Source organism: Monodelphis domestica, chromosome 5 (assembly GCF_027887165.1).
Source record: "Monodelphis domestica isolate mMonDom1 chromosome 5, mMonDom1.pri, whole genome shotgun sequence".
Lineage (NCBI taxonomy): Eukaryota > Metazoa > Chordata > Mammalia > Didelphimorphia > Didelphidae > Monodelphis > Monodelphis domestica.
Genome location: NC_077231.1, coordinates 260,786,309 through 260,806,745, shown reverse-complemented (window position 1 = coordinate 260,806,745; position 20,437 = coordinate 260,786,309). Strand labels below are relative to the sequence as shown.

General features: G+C 38.6%; 1 protein-coding gene and 1 long non-coding RNA gene across 6 annotated transcripts in view; one reads left to right on the top strand and one right to left on the bottom strand.

Moving 5' to 3' along the window:
* The first annotated feature begins 1,647 nt into the window (after positions 1 to 1,647).
* LOC103098158 (uncharacterized) lies at positions 1,648 to 20,221 on the top strand. Its single transcript, XR_001625171.2, has 3 exons — positions 1,648 to 1,756; positions 19,274 to 19,382; positions 20,040 to 20,221. It is a non-coding gene; the product is annotated as an uncharacterized LOC103098158 (long non-coding RNA).
* ARHGAP21 (Rho GTPase activating protein 21) overlaps positions 12,935 to 20,437 on the bottom strand; it is a 197,793-nt gene continuing 190,290 nt past the window's right edge. For 4 of the 5 annotated variants that reach the window (XM_001376252.4, XM_007504864.3, XM_007504865.3 and 1 more), the window contains 3 exons: positions 20,085 to 20,190; positions 18,120 to 18,151; positions 12,935 to 15,439 (listed from right to left, as the gene is read on the bottom strand). In XM_001376252.4, coding sequence (XP_001376289.2) covers positions 13,763 to 15,439; positions 18,120 to 18,151; positions 20,085 to 20,190 — 1,815 coding nt within the window. In that variant the 3' untranslated portion in view covers positions 12,935 to 13,762. Of the gene's footprint in view, positions 15,440 to 18,119; positions 18,152 to 19,073; positions 19,347 to 20,084; positions 20,191 to 20,437 lie in introns of those variants that run through there. The other variant, XR_008912422.1, reaches the window with a different exon arrangement.

Below are 20,437 nucleotides of genomic sequence, written 5' to 3'. Positions count from 1 at the left end.
TTCCAGCTCATTTTACAGATGAAGGAGTTGAGGCAAACAGGGTTAAGAGACTTGTCCAGGGTCACACAGCTGGTGTGTCTGCGGCCAGATTTGAACCTGGGAAAGTTTGTTTTCCTGACTCTAAGTTCAGTACTCTATTCACTGGGCCACCTTAGCTGCCCCCAAATGTTTTAGTTATATCCTATTGCCTACTGACTGCTTTCACCTGAGATCTGAAGCTATTTTTTCTCCAACTTGATTTCATTTCCCCTCCTTTATGAATTGTGTATGCGTCAAACTGACCTATTAATCTACATCTGCTTTTCTTATTCCACCCTCTCCCATCACTCTGTCCTTGGACCTAGAATGGTTCTCTTCTGTTCCCATTTCTGCCAGTTGAAATCTTTCCCGTTTCTCAAGATCTTACTCAGAGTCTGCCTTTTCCATGAAGTCTCTCTGTTAGTTAGAACAGAGGATAAGAGTCTTGGCCTTGGAGTCAAGAAAATCCAAACTCAAGTTTGCTTCAGACACTTATTAGCTATGTCTCTCAGCCTCAGTTTCCTCATCTGGAAAATGGGGAAAAAATAGGGCTCCTGTAATAAAGCACCATATAAATGCTAACTAATATTATTCACATTAGATCTTCCCAGATCCCCTCCAGTTTTTAAATTTTCATTTGTATGAAGTGTTTTTTTGTACTGGGATCTTATCTTCTAGTCTTCCCTTCTCTATATACTACATACTCCTTAGGGAATAGGAATTGTGTTTTTTGGTGTTCCTGGACCCAATAATATACACATACTAAATATTAAGTATATAAAGGGTATCCTGAAAATCTTAGTGCAAGTTTGAAGCTTTAATAATAGTTTAAAACTTCACTAAGACTTTTGGTATCCCCTGAATTTGTAGAATTGCATTGATTTCATGATAGGATGGTAAAATGGTGACCTTATGATAGGGATGGGGGGAGTGCAAAAGGGTCAAAAGATTAAGGAATAAATCTTTTCTAGCCTTTAGAAGAGAAGCAAAGGTTCTAAATGTTTAGTGAATAAGGGATCAGTCATTTGTGTACACAGTCATAGAAAAAAAATAATCTTGAGTCGGAAGGGATCTTAGAGGTAACCAAATCCTTTGTTTTACATGAGAAAATAGAACGAGAGAGAGAGAGAGAAGGAACCTGCCAAAGTTTGCACAGGTATGAAGCGGTCAGGCCAAATTCATAGTCAGTTTCTCTTGGCTGTAACCCAGTGCAAATTCTTGCATCCTGTGCCTGCCTTTCTTCTTCCTAATTAGTTCCAAAGAATCTACTCCTTGCTAGCCTGCAGACAGTGCAGCCATTTATAGGTAGAGATCTGTGTTCCAAGCTAAGGATCATTCCCAATCCCTGAGAGGATGGCCTCAACCCCCTGGCTTTGGCCATTGAAGCAGGGGTTTGTCATTACCCAGATGCTGATTTCCCCAACCCTCTTAGTATGGAGATTGGAACATAGAAGTTTTGGTTGGGGGGGGGGGGACCCTATCTGATATCTCTAGGTGGAATAATTTGAGAGATGCCAGCAGGTCCTGTATCTTCCCTTTGGAAAAGCCCCATGGAAGGCTGAGGCTATTTTTCAGCAGTCATCCTTTTTTCTCTCTGGAGTTCTTGAACTGGTTGCCATAGTAGCAGCCTCCAGCTGAAGTCAAACTTCTAAGGGTCTGCCAAGAAAGCGACCTGCTGGAGTCGTGAGCCACTGCTTTCTCTATGATGGAAGCCCTTGAGGTCTGATGGCCAGAAAAGGTATGTTATATTTGGATACTTTCATGTTCTTAGTGGCATATCAAAACCATTTACAATGAAGCAACCTGAAATCTGGTCTCTAGACTTGGGCTCATGTTTGCCTTTTTTCAAACAAATGAATTGTTCATCTGATTCTTGAAGTTAATAGCACACAGTCTGAGAAAATGTGAAATGAAGTAAGCCAGATGATTAAAATTATTAAAAGAACTAAATAATCAACAGACCCTTTGCCACATTTTGGAAGGACAGGACAGACGTGTGGTTGAAAATAGCTCATGTTTATGTAGGATTTTAAGGCTTTTAAATGTTTTCCTCACAACAATCCTGTAAGTAGTGTGAATGTTGTCTCCCCATTTTAAAAATAAAACTACTGTTTAGTCACAATTAGGTAAAGGAGCTGGGACCAAATTCATCAATTCCAACTACAAGATAAGCATTCCTTCCAATATCCCAAAGCCAATAGTGTGCCTATGTCTTACAAATTGAGGATAGGGAAACTAGAAAGGAAGGAGGATTCCAGAAACCTAACAGACCATTAGGCTTCCAAATTTGGAAACAATATGGTGAAAAAATCCAGAAATGCCTTGAAAAAGAGAATGAGAAAAGCTGGGAAGATCTGCAGAAACTGATGCAGAGCAAAATAAACAGAACTGAGAGAACATTGTACATAATAAGATATATTGGTTGATGATTATCTGAAAACTTGGTTACTCTCAGCAATGCAACAGTCTGGGACAATCCCGAAAGACTTAGATGGAGAATGCTGTCCACCTCTAGAGAAAGAACTGTTGGAGTCATCTTTCGCTTCAGTGTATCTTTGGTTTTATTTGGGGGTTTTGGTTATGTATGACTTTGCTCTTACAACAATGACCAAAGTGGAAGTGTGTTTTGCATTACAAAAATGAAAAAATAGAATGAGATTAGTGAACATAACCCAGAATATATTCCTGCAAATAAATCTGTCAGATGAACAAAACTTCCTTTATATAATGAGATATTGGTTTCACTCTGGCTGTGTTCTAGGGTATCCTCGATAACTCAATTCTTTGTCATCAGTCTGAGCTTCTTGTTTTGGTGCTACTTGTCTATTGACTAGCTTTTATGGTGGCCATTGACTAGCTTTAAACACAAACAAACTCTTACCTTCTGTCTTAGAATCAAAACTAATATTAATTCCAAGGCAGAAGAGGGAGGGGGCTTGGCAATTGGGGTTAAGTGATTTGCTCAGGGCCACACAGCTAGGAAGTGTTCGAGGTCACATTTGAACCCAAGATTTCCCATCTCTAGCCAACTAGCTTTTCCATCGCAGTAGTTTACCTGGAATATAGGGCAAGAACAGAAAATTGAAACCATTTCCCTTTAATCCTTACTATACATTCTCTACCAAATCATCTTGCTCCCTGGGAAAGTGGGCTCAAACTTAACAATTTTTATGTGCCCCAATAAATTCATTTCCAAATGTGGTCTGGCTGATGGTTGGATGAGTTTGTTTCTCCACTAATGCCAGATAAGCAAAATGCTTGGGACTTTCCCCCTCATGGTCTGACTTCCCGAAAATCTTGGCACAGACTCTAGTTTCCTGACTCCTGACCTTTTGAAACTCACAAGATCATAGCTGTCTTCAAACCTTCTTCATCTAAAACACCAAGACATCTTCAATTCTGTTCTTTGGTCTCATTTCTGGATTGTAAAGTCCCAGTGCTTCTCCCCTTACATCATTCTCAATCATACTTCAATTGCAGCTGAGAAGGAAAACAATGTGAGAGTAGAGACAAGCCCTGGCTGACAAGTGTCTTTTATGAATGCCTGCCCAAATCTGGCTACACAGCCAATCCAGCTCAGCGTGTGGTCAACAGACTCAAATCAGCAACAGAATGTCAGCTTGTGCCCCAAATGGATGAACTTAAGATGGGGACGAGGGGAGCAAGAGTCACTTTAATTACACATTCTTAAGCCTTTTTGGAAGCAGCCTCCTTAGCCTCTTCCATGTGGGGAATTATATCACACAATTCATCCCGCCTCCACTTTCACACTTTTTTGACAGAAAAATAGGTGTGATTCACAGAAGGGAAGTGATACAGCAAGTGCCTGCTAGGCAAACTCTGCATTAGCTGGCATCTCTTGCAGGGGGAGTCACTTATAAACCTTTTTAGGAATAGTTAAGCTGGGGGGTGGGGTCATATATGGCAATAATGGGAAAATCAAATAGAAACTGGGGGGCACTAATCTATACATAAAGCTCTCTGCTGGTATAATGCTGGCATAATGACTTAATTTTAAAATGTATGATTTATTGCAGTTTTATTTCTTTTATTAAGTATTTCCCAATTACATTCTAATCTAGTTTGGGTCCTTCTTGGGAGTGTTGAGGCACCATGCCAATGGCATTTGATACCTACAGGATAAAGGGGGATCATCAAGCATCTGACTTTCCATAGAGAAAAACTAAAAAGGAAAACCATCTTTCCTAAAAGTATTTCTTGAAGCCTTTTTTTGTTTCTCTGGCTCTTTTTATACTGAGTCCCTGTGAAGGCTTTTTCCCCCGATTGCATGATCTTTCCTTCAGCTAAGGTCTAGAAAAATGGAAGCTCATTCATTTGATCTTCCCTTCATTCTCCCAACCTCTAATTAATTTTGTGCATCTGATCACATCACACCTTTGCTCAGAACCCTTCAATGATTCCCTACTGCCTGTAAAATAAGAGACACACTTCTTAAACTTATACTTTGGTCCCATTGTCTGACTCTAAAATTGCCATTTTACTTCGTGTTCTTCTGCATGAGGGCTTTTGGTCAATGTCTACTGTCCCTACAAGCAAACTTTGATGCTGGGATGCAGGGTTTCCTTATGATCCCAGCCTATTACAATTCTCTTCTTCCTTCAAGGTCTCCTTCAGAGGTTACCTCCACAAAGCCTTCCCAATTTACCTCTGCTGAGAGGGAGCACTCTCTCCTTAACTTCTTGAAGTATTATGTCCTGAAATTTCTTGCTATTGCTCCAATCCCATTCTACAGTGCATTCTGCTTATTTGTATGCAGGTTATAAAGTTACATATAAAGTCTTTAAGCTCTTTGGTAGAACTTTGCTATATTCTTTTTTTTTTCATCCTTTCCATACCCATTGCTGAGGACAGTAATTTGCACTAGGAAGTAAGTGCTTAAAGTTTAATCAAAGTGAACTGCATTTGACTTATTTATTTAAATATTAATTTAATATTTAATAAATGCCTACTAGATGAAGAGCAGTACAAGAAGACTGAAAATGACAAGGTCCCTGCCCACATGGAGTTTGTATTCTAGTAGGGAAATTATGACAGATATAAATGCATAAAAGGTGCAAATGGGAGCAACTAGATAGCCATGATATCTAGATGGGGGTGATCCTGAGTTCAAATGTGACTTCAAACACTTCCTAGTTCCAAGTCATTTACTCCTAATTGTCTAGTCCTTACCACTCTTCTGCCTTGGAACCAATACTTGGTATTAATTCTAAGATGGAAAGTAAAGGTTTAAAAAAAAAGATGCAAATAGTATTACCTAATGCCCAAGGAGAAGGAAGTAGTACTGATTTAAGGGCATCAGTGAAGGCTTCCTGAAATATGTAGCATTTGTACTAGGGTGTTTTGTTTTTATTTCAACTCTTTTTCCTCAAATTTATTTTCTTGGGATCTAGAAGTAGCTAAATGATTAAAAATGGGGGGGGGGAACTGGTCTAGGACTGATATTCATTGTCCCCTTCACTATTTTAGACTAGTATTTAGAAACTTGAAGCAGGACTAGAAACTTGTACCTGGAAAGAACAGATAACCAAGGGCAATTAGTCATAGTATTTCTTTTAATTCTGTGCAAAAACTTTCTCATATCTCTGAGACAGCTGGTGAAGGGAGGAAAGGAGTATGTACCTACCCTCTGAAGGCTTCTAGTAAACAAGAGCTCACTATTTTTTAAAAAATCCTTATCTTCTGTCTTAGAATCCATTCTCAGGTTTGGTTCCAAGGCAGAAGAGTGGTAAGGGTTAGGCAATTGGGGTTGTGAGTTAGGAAGTATATGAGACCACATTTGAACCCAGGTCCTCCTGAGTCTAGACTTATGCACTATCCACTGTGCTACCTAGTATCCCCTAAAATATTTTGTTTTTGTTACACTAAAGTTTTAGGAGGTTTCCCTCCTTTTCCAATCCTACACTAGAGAAGACCATTGAACACAGATATGTTGTGAAAACTCTGCAATACATATATCCATGTATTAGTTCTTTCTCTAGAGATAAATAGCATCTCCCTTCATAGATCTTTTGTAGCTGATTCAATCAATGTGATCTGATCCAGGGCAAAGCCTGGTCAGAGCTCTCTATTTCATTAAGAACCCAATCTGCCTTGGCTAACATGATAGCAAAGGAAAGTAATGAATGCTGGAGGGGATGTGGCAAAGTTGGGACATTAATTCATTGCTGGTAGAGTTGTGAACTGATCCAGCCATTCTGGAGGGCAATTTGGAACTATGCACAAAGGGCGACAAAAGAATGTCTACCCTTTGATCCAGCCATAGCACTGCTGGGTCTGTACCCCAAAGAGATAATAAGGAAAAAGACTTGTACAAAAATATTCATAGCTGCGCTCTTTGTAGTGGCCCAAAATTGGAAAACGAGGGGATGCCTTTCAATTGGGGAATGGCTGAGCAAATTGTGGTATATGTTGGTGATGGAACACTATTGTGCTAAAAGGAATAATAAAGTGGAGGAGTTCCATGGAGACTGGAACAACCTCCAGGAAGTGATGCAGAGTGAGAGGAGCAGAACCAGGAGAACATTGTACACAGAGACTGATACACTGTGGTATAATCGAACGTAATGGACTTCTCCATTAGTGGCGGTGTAATGTCCCTGAACAATCTGCAGGGATCTAGGAGAAAAAACACTATTCATAAGCAGAGGATAAACTGTGGGAATAGAAACACAGAGGAAAAGCAACTGCCTGAATACAGCAGTTGAGGGGACATGACAGAGGAGAGACTCTAAATGAAACTCTAATGCAAATATTAACAACATGGCAATGGGTTCAAATCAAGAACACATATGATTACCCAGTGGAATCACGCGTCGGCTATGGGGGGTGGGGGGGAGGAAAAGAAAATGATCTTTGTCTTTAATGAATAATGCTTGGAAATGATCAAATAAAATATTACAAAATTAAAAAAAAAAGAACCCAATCTGCCCTCTTCACCTTCAATGATTATACCTTGCTGGGTATATTCTTGGCTGTGAGCCTTCTCTTGGTTGGAGTTCCAGGAGGCTGCTGCTTGGTTCAGCCACTATTAGTCAGCTAGAAATTTCTGCAGGTTGAGTGATGGAACTGTAGGATCCTTTTTGGTCTAGAACTCCCTCCCTGATAATTCCATTGCAGGCTTCAAATTGGCATGGCTTGTGGAAACAAAGACTCTCACTCCATTCTAAGGGTCAGAACATAAAACTATGATGCGACTTTGAGCTTGCTCTTGTCTAGTATGCAGTCTGGAATCTGGGACCATTCTTTATCCTAGACCACTACCCCTAGACACAGCTCCTTCAGTGCTGCACTGGACCTGTAACTGAGCAGTGGCTAGTGAGACAAAGCTGTCATTTGGCATATGTACAGATCTGGGACTTCTTGCCTTGGTTCACTGCTACTGGTAGGTCTTTATTCGGTTCTTGTGCTGGAAGGCTCAGCTTAGACCCAGTCTCCAGTGTCCATAAACGTGTCTCTCAAAGCTGACCTAGGATGAGGTTTGTCTAAAAAAAAAAAAAGTGATTCCCCCCCCAGGACTTGGTCAGTTATATTTTCTAGACATTTCTTTGTCCACTTTAAGCTTGAGTGGAAGACTTCAGTTTTACTACTTCTTAACTCCATCATCTTAAGATATCCTCCACTTACTTTAGTTTTATGATTATCATATTTTAAGATAATTAAACTGGTTATCTGCATTGCCCTGTAACTCAATGATTCTGAGCACAACCACCTTGACCACTCTGGGATTTAATGGTTTTTTCTGGTATTAAATAAAAATATATTTATATTATTACATATTTGTATATTTATAAATTTGTATTTATAAAAACAACAACATATTTTAGCTTCCTCCTTAGCAAGGTTGCTCAAAATTTCCCCATACTTCATAATGAATTGAGTGCATGATCATTCAGGCTTGCTTTATATTATGCTTTCTCAGCAAATATCTGGACATCTATATTCACACGGGAGCTTTTATGGTGGGAAAGCTGTAAGGTGAACAGAGTCATTTCTCATCCCGCCCCCCCCCCCCCCACACACAGTCTCTCCACTCAGGTTGCTCCCCTTCCTGGGCAGTCAACTGAGAAGCCTGTATTAACACAGGATCCTTACTGTTCTGTAGCATCAAGGATCTATTTGTTGTTAAATTGTTCCTGGATTTCCTTCCCTGTTCTTGGAATATTTTTTGCTAGGGCTGGAGTGGAAAAACAGGTTAAAAGCATTTTAATACTTGCATTAAACTGTCAAAGACCTTAAACAAAACAGTGAAACACAACTTTGGGTTACAGATCAAGACTAGATTTTCTTTCTTCCTCAACCTAAATAATGGCAGTAGTCACAATACATTTCTGAGAACAACTTGATTTGTTGAAAGGCAAATGGTGCTGAACACTCTTCACTCAAGTTCTCTGCACAAACAGTCTCAAGGCATTTTCATATTCTCCTTTTGTGAATTTTTAAAATAACACCAAAACATGTCATTTGAAGTCCTTCATAGATGACAACCTTGTCTTTCAGACCCAACTTACTCCAATTCATTTTTATGACATATAGTCAGACTGAGCTACATTTACATATATCTTCATTTCATCTTCTGCCTCAGTCTCTCAGCTGTCTTACATGGCCAAAATGGGGATCTCCAGTTATAATATTGGGATTGAAAGGGAATAAGGATGATGGAGAAAAAGAGGGAAAGGGGTTGAGAGGGTAAAGATTGTTCTTTCCCTCCCTTCCTTCTGGGGGAGAGGGGGAGCTAGTCAAATCCTGTCTCCTTGAAAGAGGGAGTATGTTTCCTCAGAGAATGTTTCTGGGAGATGGAGGATAAGAGACTAGAGGGAGAAGGTTTAGTAAGATGACACAATGTCCCCCTCGAGGTCCAATCTATTTTTGAGAGGACAGATAAATTCTTCTGCCTCTGGTTTCCTCAGGGACACCAACTATCAGTCCCTTTCAGGATCTTGGGGCTACTCCACCACCAAGGAGAGATGCCGATTCCTTGGGCCTGGCAGTTTTAGATCACTGGGACCCAGAGGTTAAACCTCCTTTTTGGGGAAGAGGTGTGACCCTCCCCAAATCTCCAATCCTCTTTACTACTGTTAGAAACTGGCCCAGACCTAAATCTAGAGTAACAGATGATTTATTTGGGTTCAAACATGGAAGGAGGGGTAAGGGTATCAAGCAGGGAAATGAGTTAACAGGAAGCCCTACAACTTCTCCCCTCTGGCAAATTGGCCCTCCAAAGTCTAGAGGTTCAAGACTTCTCAGTCTTGATCCCTCTTCTTGCCAGCTGCCTGTTGGTCTCTACTCCTAAGCTAACTACTTGAATACAGGAGTCCAGGGAAAGAGAGAGGGAGATCCTTGAAAGGGATCTTTGTAGATGGCTCTCTTCAAAGTCCCAGTCCACAAAATCCACTGATGGCTTTTGATTGCTGTTATTGAGAGTTGAGTGAGAGGTATCCAGGAGTTCAAGACAGTTGATCTTCAGAGAGAGAGGCTTCTTCCTAGCCTAGGAGATCCATCTCTTCCCTCAGGCTCCTAACTGGCAGTGAGTGGCCGGTTGGACCTCTCAGCTTCTGATTCTCCTGGAATTTTCAGTTTTTTCTTCTTGCTCCTCCCCCACTCTCTCTTCAGCTAGTCTCTGTCAGAGACTGTTCTCTGTTCAAAGTGGACTATCTCTCCTCCTATCTTACACAATCCATGACTTTGTCTTTTAGAACTATGCTGATTTTCTTGAACTTTTTTATGTTGTTCTGCCCTAAAAATTACTATTCATAACATTTCCTTCTCCCCATACCCTTTTACCCAAGAATAATATAAGCTCCTTCAAGGTAGGACTTTCTTTGTGTCACTAGTCCTTACTACAGATCATAGATTTAGAGCTTGAAGGGGTTTTTAAATTAAAAAAAAAAAAACAAACAAACCCAAACTCTTACCTTCTGTCTTAAAATCAATAGCAAGTATCAGTTCCAAGGCAGAAGAGTGGTGAGGGCTAGGCATCTGGGGTAAAGTGACTTGCCCTAGATGACGTAGCCAGGAAATGTCTGAGGACAGATTGGAACCTAGGATCTCCCATCTCCAGAACTGGCTCCCAATCCACTGAACCACCTAGCTGCCCCAGAGCATAAAAGGATGCTAAGAGACAATGGAGTCCAATTCACTCCTTTTACAGGTGAGGATGATGAGGTCGATGGTTGGTGACATGTTTGGAGTCACAAAGAAGCCAAAGTAGGTCTTACTCTAAACCCAGCACTCATCTCTTCATGTAGAAGGCAATAAGGAGCCAACATCCCCCCCACTCCCATTCTTCCTTGGACGAAGATTAGCTAGTTCTAACAAAGGTATCACCATATCCAAAGACAACCCAAGTTATACTTGTGTCTGGGAACAGCTCTTTCTTGTGATCCACAATCATATATGGCTGCTGCCTCTTCTACTTGATGTTGATTGACAAGTTCTAGAAAAAAACAACTCAAAGTCGTTAATTTACATTGATCCAGCAACCTTTTAGGGTCTTTAATGACATCTACACACAGTCCAATTCTTATAAAAAATTTTTAGGAATTTTTTCCCACATAAGTCTAGATTCATTCCATTGAGTTTGATTGCTCATCACTACTGACCTTTCTATACTTAAAATCTCTTTTCTGCTGATAGTTAAAGCTTGTTTCTACTTCTATTTAACTATAAAACAGCCTTTTTTCCTTTATATGATAATAATGACTTGTGAAGAAGAGAGGTGACACTACTAGTAGACTGAGTGCTGATAGTTGGGAAGATCGGAGTTCAAAACTGTCCCCAAGATGGCACTTTGGACAAGTTAATCCTGCTTTCCTCTTCTGTAAGATGGGGATAATAATAGAATCTGTCTTGCAAAGCTGCTATGAGGAACAAAGGTAGTAATATCTGTAAAGCCCTCAGCATAATTCCTGGCACAGAGTAATTGCCATATAAATGCTAGTTGCTATTATTATTATTAATAATAAATGACAGAAAGACTTAAGCTAAAAGACCTCCTGAAAGTGTTGCTCTCAAGGTTTTCACTATGCAGGTAGACAGTGGGTAACCAAAGCATTTGTGAAAGCCTGAATTCATTGTTGTCTTATAAGAAGATGCCTTTTTAGATTTGCTGCGGTAAATAGCATAATTCAGACTATCAAACTGTGTAGTTGTCCTCATAAGGACAGACAATTGCCAAACATTTCATAGACATGAGAGTGTGTACAAATTTCTAATAATTTTCTATCTGCTTCTATCCAACAAATTTAACAAACTAGATAAACCTTATCAAATGAACCAATCAATAAGTTTTATTGGTATGAAATTAATGTGGAGGGTCTGTCGTGTCATGGGGCTCTCCACCTTTGGCAAATGATTAGAAAAGCAGTATTAGCCACCTGCTTTGCAGATTAGTATTAAACAAGGGAAAACATAAATAATTTTCATATCTGAATAACTAGATTTCTGTGGCATCTAGCTATAAGCTATTTCAACTAAGTTAATATTAGCATATCATTAAACATATTAATCTTGATTAAAAAACTGAATTTGATTAATAAACTGGTGAAAAGATAGGCTTCAGTGGAATTTCTGTATTATTAAATTGCAAGCAATTTAATTTTTTTTTGCGTAAGTTTCTAAACAGTAACAAACTTATAACTGAATCAAATAGTTGACATCTAACAATTATTTTCAAAGTTCCACTGTAACATTTCTACAACGTACTTAGTAAAACTTGGTAAAATCATCCCATTGGGACTTAGGTAATGTTAGAGCCCTGCTGTGAAATTAATGTTTTTAATCAATTTCATTATAAATAAATATGGTTAAAGATGACAAGTACTCACTCAAAAACAGAATTAGTTGTGGGTAAACAAGTTTTTAACTTACAACAAGCAGGATTTTATCAGAATTTGTTTTGTTTTAATTTTTTGAAAAAGGTAAAAATCAAAAGACAGGAATTTATTTCTGTACATACATATCCCTAGGGAAAATGCAGTCTTTATTTTATATATGGATGGATATCTCTGAATACCCAACCACACAAATACACATGTTATTCTTCCTAACATTTGTCATAATCTCCTACCTAACAAAGACTCCTTAAAGTAATTTTTGACCCTTTTATGAAAAGAAAAAAGAAAAAGGATTTCTCACTTCTGGGTCAAGGAATGTGAAAAGAGAAACTTGTTAAGGAAAAGTAAACTCTTCAGTTTCTGAATTAGTTGTTGGTGAAAAATTATTGCTTTGTGGCTCTTTTCTCTCACTGGGTTCAGGCTATGGGACACTAGATTTGGAAAGTGGATTCTTAAGCTTTTGAGTGGCATGAATCCCTCTGGTCTACTGTGAACCCTTCCTCAAAAAAATGTTATGTATGTAAAGTAAAATATATAGTATTACAAAGGAAACCAGTTGTACTGAAATACAACTGTCAGAATATTGAAAACTAGTTGTTGGACCTCAAGTCTAGAAGCTGAAAGGAAACCTTATAGGCCAGTATAGTCCACCCCACTCCTCTGATAGAAGAGGAAATTTGAGCCCAGACTTTAAAAATGCAACATCCTCTGGATTATCTACACAGAAACAAACGTGTGTGACAGCAATGTGAAAGAAGGCTCAGGATTCAATCAATTGCTCTAACTACAGCTACCTTTCAGAGAAAAGGAATGTCTCCTATTCCATTTTTGCATGTGGATATGTGGAAGGTCATGTCAGGTATGGATATGTTATGTAAATATTAGCCTGAGCGAGATTAGATGAGAGGATAATGGTTTGAAAATCCAGAGTACTTTCCTTTTGTCTTATAATTGTTGTTTTTCCCCTAAGTCAAGGCTAGCTAACATTTACTATCGGAGGGTGCTGACTATAATTTATAAATGACATTTTAAAATGACTCATTAGAATGATATTGAGCCATGCAAAAAGTTCACCAAAACAATTTTATTTCCAGTGTTTAATTGGGTATGCACACAGGCATGACACAGGTTTGGATTCATTAAGTCTTCATGCAGAATTATATTCTTCATAAAAGAAGCCAGTTCCATCCAGGATCCACTATCTACACGCCTATGTTACAACATTTATATCAAATCTGGTATCTGAAGAAAAGATACACATATAATATGTTCATTTAAGTTACTTATTTTACAGAAAGATTAAAAATTCAAGTCACACAAAACTCAAAAACGGTATTAAAAGTTTGAATATAAAACTCAGAGATCCAACTGGAATGCCTAAGGAATGGAAGCTCTGTATCCACCTGTGTTAAAATCGGTACGATGTAATGAAACATTACCAATAAAATGCTTTCATCTGTTCATTTTAAGTTTTCTAATTGACAGCTAACAATATGGCACCCTAACAAACCCAATGAATTGTTATGATGAGGCACTTTTGTTAGTGACTAAACCAAAAGAACAAATTTGCTGCACACATTAGTATGCCAGCTGTTTTACTCATCAATTTCTGGTCATAAACCTTGTAGAGACTACATAGCATGTTGCAACAAATGCCTTGCTTATTTGTTTGCAACCAAACAATATATTTTTAAAATATATAGATATATTTTTTCTTTATGTTCTTCTGGCCATAGAAATGCACAGTGAAGACATTCCACAGTGCATATTGATGAAACCAGCCCAAAATGAAGGCTGCATAATAACAATTCTAGTACAGAAAAATATTTACAGAGTTATTGGAACATGTAACAGTAGCTTTTGAGTCGTCGTAGTGGATGCATCCCTCCAGTTTAAAGACACTGATGAAATTGGGATTTAGTGCCTGGGGTCAGAGACGGTTTTTGAAGATTGGCAACAGATAGGGGACTCTCGTTTTGGTTGACGTTCTGGAAGGTTTCCCCATTTATTTGTTCAGGCGATTGGGGTGGTATGGAAGGAAGGGATCTGTTTGTCAAAGTTAAGGTGCTGGGGGAGCCACCTCCATCAGATTTATAGATTTCTGTTATACTAGTGTTCTCTAGTCTGTGCTCTCCAGGTTCTCCTGTGTTAAGGTCAGACGTGCTAGTACGTAAGCGTTCCCGTGCGAGCCAGTCTGAAATGGAGAGGTCTTGGGCTGGGCATTTGGGTTTTAACCGAGTCACAGCAGAAAGTTCTGACTCTCTTTCTCCGCTTTGATCTGGCACTTTCCAAGTATTTAAAACACTTATTTCTGCAAAATCTCTTTGCCCTCCAAGGGTGTGTCTTCTTCGGATGTTTTTCTTTTTGGCATTGTCTGCAGAGCTATTTTTCTGACTTCCCACCCCAAACATGTCATCTGCAGATGCTTTGAGCCTCAGCTTTAGCCGGTCCGTTATTTTAATTCTCCAAGTGGGTTCGTGTTTTTCTGACTCACTTCTAGTTGGTGTCAGCAAACTACCTGTTGACTTTCCTTTCTTCTTCATGTCAAACACCTTAGTTACAGACAAGGATTCTTTCTCGTTCTTGGTATCACCTATACCTTCGCTCTCTGACTTGAATCGAGCTGACTTTTTCCTAGAAAGTGTATCACATTCAATAAGTTTATGTGAACTAAATGGCTGTCTCCGGCTGTCTAAACTGGGTGTTAAACTTCCCTCAGTACAACTTACTTCACTTCCTTCTGAATTTCTCCTACTTGTCTTTACCATTTCTTGGATTTTCCCCCGAAAGAACTTTTCAGAAGGAAAACCTGTGGCAAAAACGGGGAAATCATTTTCACTGTCTGTTTCCACAGGTCGTCCTTCACTGATCAATTCACTCTGCTCATCGTCAGCCTCATCTCCCTTGCTCTCCGCAACGGACTGCACCTCTGGGCTTAGCCTGCTGGACTCGAGGCTGGTCAGGTAGGCAGCAGAGGAAGTGGTCGAGTAGTCTGAGGTGACAGAACTGGCAGTGGCCAGAAACTCACTGCATTTAGTTTCTGGACTGAAAGACTTCTTGGCGGGGAATCTTGCCAGGGCCAGCGGTGAGGAAGCACTAAGCAGATGACCAGAGTCAGAAGGGGTGTCTGGGAGCTGAGAGGGTGTCTGGGGCCCTTCTTTGAGCACTGTGAAACGGTAGCCAAGAGTCGGTGATTTGGTGTGTTTTGAATTGTGGGGGGACAGCGAGGGCTCCCCAGATACCACCTTCTCTTTCTTTAGTGTCAGCTTTTCCTCCTTCCTCCCATGTGAATCTTTCTTATTACCATTCTCTTTAGAGATGCTAGTCCTTTGCTTTCTTCCAGGATCATTCTCTCTTTGTGACTCTTCTCTGCTGTCCTCTTTAATGTTACTGTCATTGTGAGGCTGTTCTGCAATTTCTTTCTTGAAAAACACATTATCCAACTCATCCTCTGAGCTGCTTGGCTGGGCTTTTTCTTTTGTTTTTTTCCTCTTGCGACTGGCTGCTGCAAAGATGGAGGATACAAGCAACTCCCTGCTATACTGATCCTTGCCAGATCCCCAAGAACCCTGGGAAAGAGATTAAAAGAGAGGAGGGCACTTAGAAAACATTCAGCCAGGTTCAGATTCTCTGGAGGCTTTGTTACCCTACTGCCTCCTCACACTTTCTAAAGGAAAAAAAAATACCAACAACTCCATATGCCCTATATTCTAGAACATTTCATGGGTAGGTCTCTTTTTGTGTGGTGATTTTTCCTAACTCTACCTCATCCCTTAATCCCAGGGCCAAATATCTCAAAGATTTGTCCTTGTCATTTGAAACCAAGTCATTTTATCCTGTCCATTTGGATTATCTTAAAGACTATCCACTTGGACATCTTAATAAGAATTAGATGTCATGTAAGTCCAAATTTTAGGACAGAACACTCTCTAACTTTAAAATTGTAGGGAGGCAATTACTGTTTTATTAGAGAAGATACTCTAAATGAGCAGTGAATACAAATATGTTCCTTAACGATTAGTCTTGTTAGGACTGGCAAAAAGAACCTTTCGTTTATTATAGGTAACTTCTTCTGAAAAATAAGTTTCAATTAATTTAGCTAACCATGTATACCAACTTTAACAATTACAATTACTCACCAATCTAAAAAACACTAAGGAGTTCAGAATTTACTGTTGAATAGCAAGGCAGTATGATATTTTTAACTCAAGAGATGACAAGGTAGGTATGCCTAAAGTAGGCCACTTTATTTTGGTAATATTTTATCATATGGTGTTTCCTATATATACACCCCTTAGATCGATTTTCCAAGACACTTTCATTATGTTTTTCTTCTCAAAAACTTCCTAAGCCTTTCTACTGCCTTCAGGATAAACTATTATCCTAAAGAGTTTTTAAAGCTCTCATTCTAGTTCTGTCCTATTTAACCCTTTCTCCACTACAAAGCCAGCCAAGTTAGTTTCCTCATTGTCCCCACAATTCTTCTGCATATATCTAAACCATAACTTTTATATTGGGACGTCCCATGGTCACTTAGCTACTGTGTAATCGAGGTGATATTGGAATCCAGATTTCCCACCTAAGCTGAACCTTCTTACCATTAAACCAAAATGCTTTACAATATCCACATGATGAGTTTATTTTAAAACGGGGTCATAATGGACTTACCCCTTCTAATCTAGTTTCAAGATTATTACTCTTTCTATGATTCCTGTGTTTGGTATAAAAGCATCTCATTATTAAAAACGATTAGTATATCTTTGAATCAACCCACCAACTTTGTAACATGACACACCATGTTTTGCTAGTCTATGAAAAAGGTGGTAAGGTGCCCAAAATATGAAATTAAGAGACAGTGAACACTTTAGTGGTTATGTTTAATACTTTTAGTCATGTAAGAATTTTCCATGTTTTAAAGTTAATCTTTTAGTTTTCCAAATGTTGCTATAATGGGTTTTCATATTATTTTTTATTGAAATTTTCAGATTTTTATTAGTATTTTCTATTCAACCAGGAGAAAATCCTTCATTTCATGCCAATTATTTTAAGCCTATATAATGTACTTTATACTGAAATGCCCTTTATTTTTTTTTTTGATCATTTCAAATTTATACATTCTTGATCTTTTAAAATTACAAGTTCCTCAAGGACTGGCTGTATCTTGTGTTTTTTTTTTTTAATGACCTCATAGTAGGTTGTCTATAAAATGTCTGTTGAACTGCATTATTCATCATCCACTCTGCAAGGCTAGTAGATTGTGGGGGGCTAGAAAGTTTGATTTCATTGAGAAAGTAACAAAATCACTGGATGGATTTGGAGATGGGAAGTTAATGGAACAGTTAATAAAGTAATGGGAGATGACATTTATTTAGAAGAATTCTTTACATAGATGATTTAATTTGGGCTTCCCAACATCCCCGAGTCAGATACTATAGCTATTAATACTCACATTTTTCAGAGGAGAAAACCGATTTAGAGACATTGAATGATTTGCCTAATGTCACAAAGTTAAGTAAGTGATGGAGAAAAGAGATGAAGTTGGTATTCCCACCCTGTGCTGCAGTGAGAGAGAATTCTTCAACTAGAGCAGGGACAAATGGTGTCAAGAAACTAAAATTATAGGGACTGAGGAAGCAGTTTTGAGGAAGTCCATTTAGTTCTTAACCTGGGGTCAATGAGCTTGTTTTCAAAAATAAATTGATGGCTATATTTCAATAGACTTGCTTTTCTTTGTGAAGATGTGCATTTTGCTTTATTTACTTAAACAGCACTATTCTGGGAAGGGCTTTACCACCAAAGGGGGTCCAAGATGCAAAAAAAAAAAAAAAAGGTTGAGAACCCCTGTTGTAAAATTTTGAAGTAATGAGGAGAGAAGTCACATTGTAGTTAAAATTGGCCAAAGAGTTGAGGAAAAAAATTTTTAAGGATAGGAGCCTTGGGCATATTTGGAAGCAAACTTTACAGTGGCCTGGCTATGATCTCCAAGTACTGCCTCTCAATCATTAATACTCTCTGGATGAAAAGCCATACATTCTCTTTGGATGGGGAAACACCAGGCTACAGAAATGTCATGCCCCAAGATTATTTTACCATGCATCTCAAAACAAGCACAGACAAGAAATATTACACAAGGATTCCAACATTAGTAGGTGCTCCCTAAATGGTTTGCTGAATTTAATCTCTGCACATTTTATCAACCAGGTTCAAAACAAATTTCAAAGCACTTTTCAAGGCAACAAAAGAATTTACCTTAGATTTTGCTGAGTCACTAGTAGCTGAATCTGTATAAAGTTAAATAAAACTTGGTTAATTTTGGCCACACTTTAGAGTTCTTTCTACAAACAATGCAAAACTTATGAAGAGACAGGCACAGAACAAAATGAGAAAGCAAAACCCAAACAAAACCATAGAACACAGTGGATAGTCAGAGCTCACAAAGATGCAAGCTGCACCACAGAAAGCCACCGCCATGAAAGGATGCTGTGAATTGTAGGCAGAACCAGCTCAATGATAGGAATGGCAAAGGAGCCCTGTTCTAAATAAAAACAGAAATACTAGTGTTTATTAACTTCCTCAAATATCAATCTAGCAGTAAAGAAGCTTAAAGACCTCTTAGGAATTGTGCTGCGTACCATGTCCTGTATTTGAACTGATACACAATGCAGAACATTAGGACTAATGGATGTGTCCTAGCTACAGACTGAGACACTTAAGTGTATTTGGGTTTATTTTTGTCAGACCGTTAAACTCCTTTCAATATAATAGCATAAATGATATAATTAAGGAAGCAAAAGTCCTTAGGATAACCTTTCTTTCAGGTCATAGAACTTAACATTGAATAATGTTGAATATTGTGTTTTTGACCCTTTGTAGTTTTAGACTACATATTAATGCAGCCAGGGTTCCTTTTGACTAGCTAGATATTCAACTACTCCCAGTTTGATAGTTATCTGTAACAAGTGCTATCATGAAATGGAAAAATGGAGACCATCATTTTACTGTCTGGCAAAAACTCATTGTACAATTACAAAGAGGGTAGGAAGGGGCTAGCACCATTCAAGATAATGCTAATTTGAACATTTCATTTTTTCAAGTTTGGGAAGGTTAATTTTCAAAATTAAGGAGCTGAGCCCCATGCCACACCTCTTTTTTTTTTGACACATGGCTAAATGCTTTATGACTTAAAAAACTGGTAGACCATACCATGCTATTTCTCCTCAGGGTCTGCTTCAAAAATAACAAGAAACAGCAGAAAAACTTTAAGAAAGTAGCACTGATCTGTTTAAAATACTCTTAAAAGAAAATTTACAGCACAGATCAATTATTTTGGCATTTACAAGAATGGGGGATTTCTGCAGACAAGGCAGCTACAGTGTGGGCAACAGTCCTCCTTCTTCCTACAGGTCCAGCTGTCCATCAGGGACACCACAGCGTCCACTAGTGACATGACCGCGGGATAGACGCCTCCTGTTTCGCCTGTTGTGCAACATCAGTATAGATTTGCCTGTGTCAGTAAGTGCTGAAACCCCCTTTGGTACTAGAACAAGAACTAGAGACAAAGGGAGAAGACTGGGAGACAAGGCACCCGGTTAGTGCAACAGTACAGCAGGGAAATATTTATTATTCACCAAAAAGAGTCTAGAACACTAGAGCTTCACCAAGAGTTAGGGAGGCAACTGAGAAACAGAAGAAAATGAACTTGTAAGAAACTGATTTTTACTAGATATATTACATAGGTATCTGTTAAACTAGTGCCATAAGTTGTTCTAAATAATTCACTTTCTGCCTTTAAAATACATTGCTAGCCTTGGGCAGTACAGTGATTTTTACCACATACAAGGTTACAATTTCTGCCATCACAGCAACCACATATTCAGTAGCACTTATCTGTTTTACCTTGTGATGACTATTACATGGATAACTGTGAATAAAGAAAACAGGGCTATGCATGCTCATTTCCCCTCATACTTCCAAATTTGACAGACTTGTCAACAAGCATTCCAACTCCATGCACTGCCAATGGCATTCTAGTCACTGTAAGATACTCAAGATCAAGCAGAGAAAGTAGAATCAGTATATTAGTGGAAAGGGGAAAAAAGGAGAAAAAGAAAAAATCATAGTGAATTATTTCTTATGATTTATTTACTATTTCATTATAATACAATCCAGTAGGCTTTACCAACCTACAGATGAACACTTCCCAGGCAAAGTTACCTGATACATCTCCAGGAGATACGCCCGTCCTTCCAATGTTGGTCAGTAAATGATCTATGTTTGGCACTGGCTGAGATTCTACAGTGTTTTCCTCCTGAACTGTTGTCTATGGTTAATAAACAAAGATCCCTTCAACATCTCTTCAAAGTGATTTCATTATATTCTAACAACATTTAGAAAAGCCTATTGATCTAAGGACATTTTTTCCCCATGTACTTTAATTTTCCACAGTTTTATATTTAAAGACATCAACAACAAAACCTAGCACCACACTTAGTTGGTATTTCCATTACAAAAGAAATTGAGAAGTGAGAAGTCAACTTCTGAAATGCAGAGCTAATTGTAGGAAACAG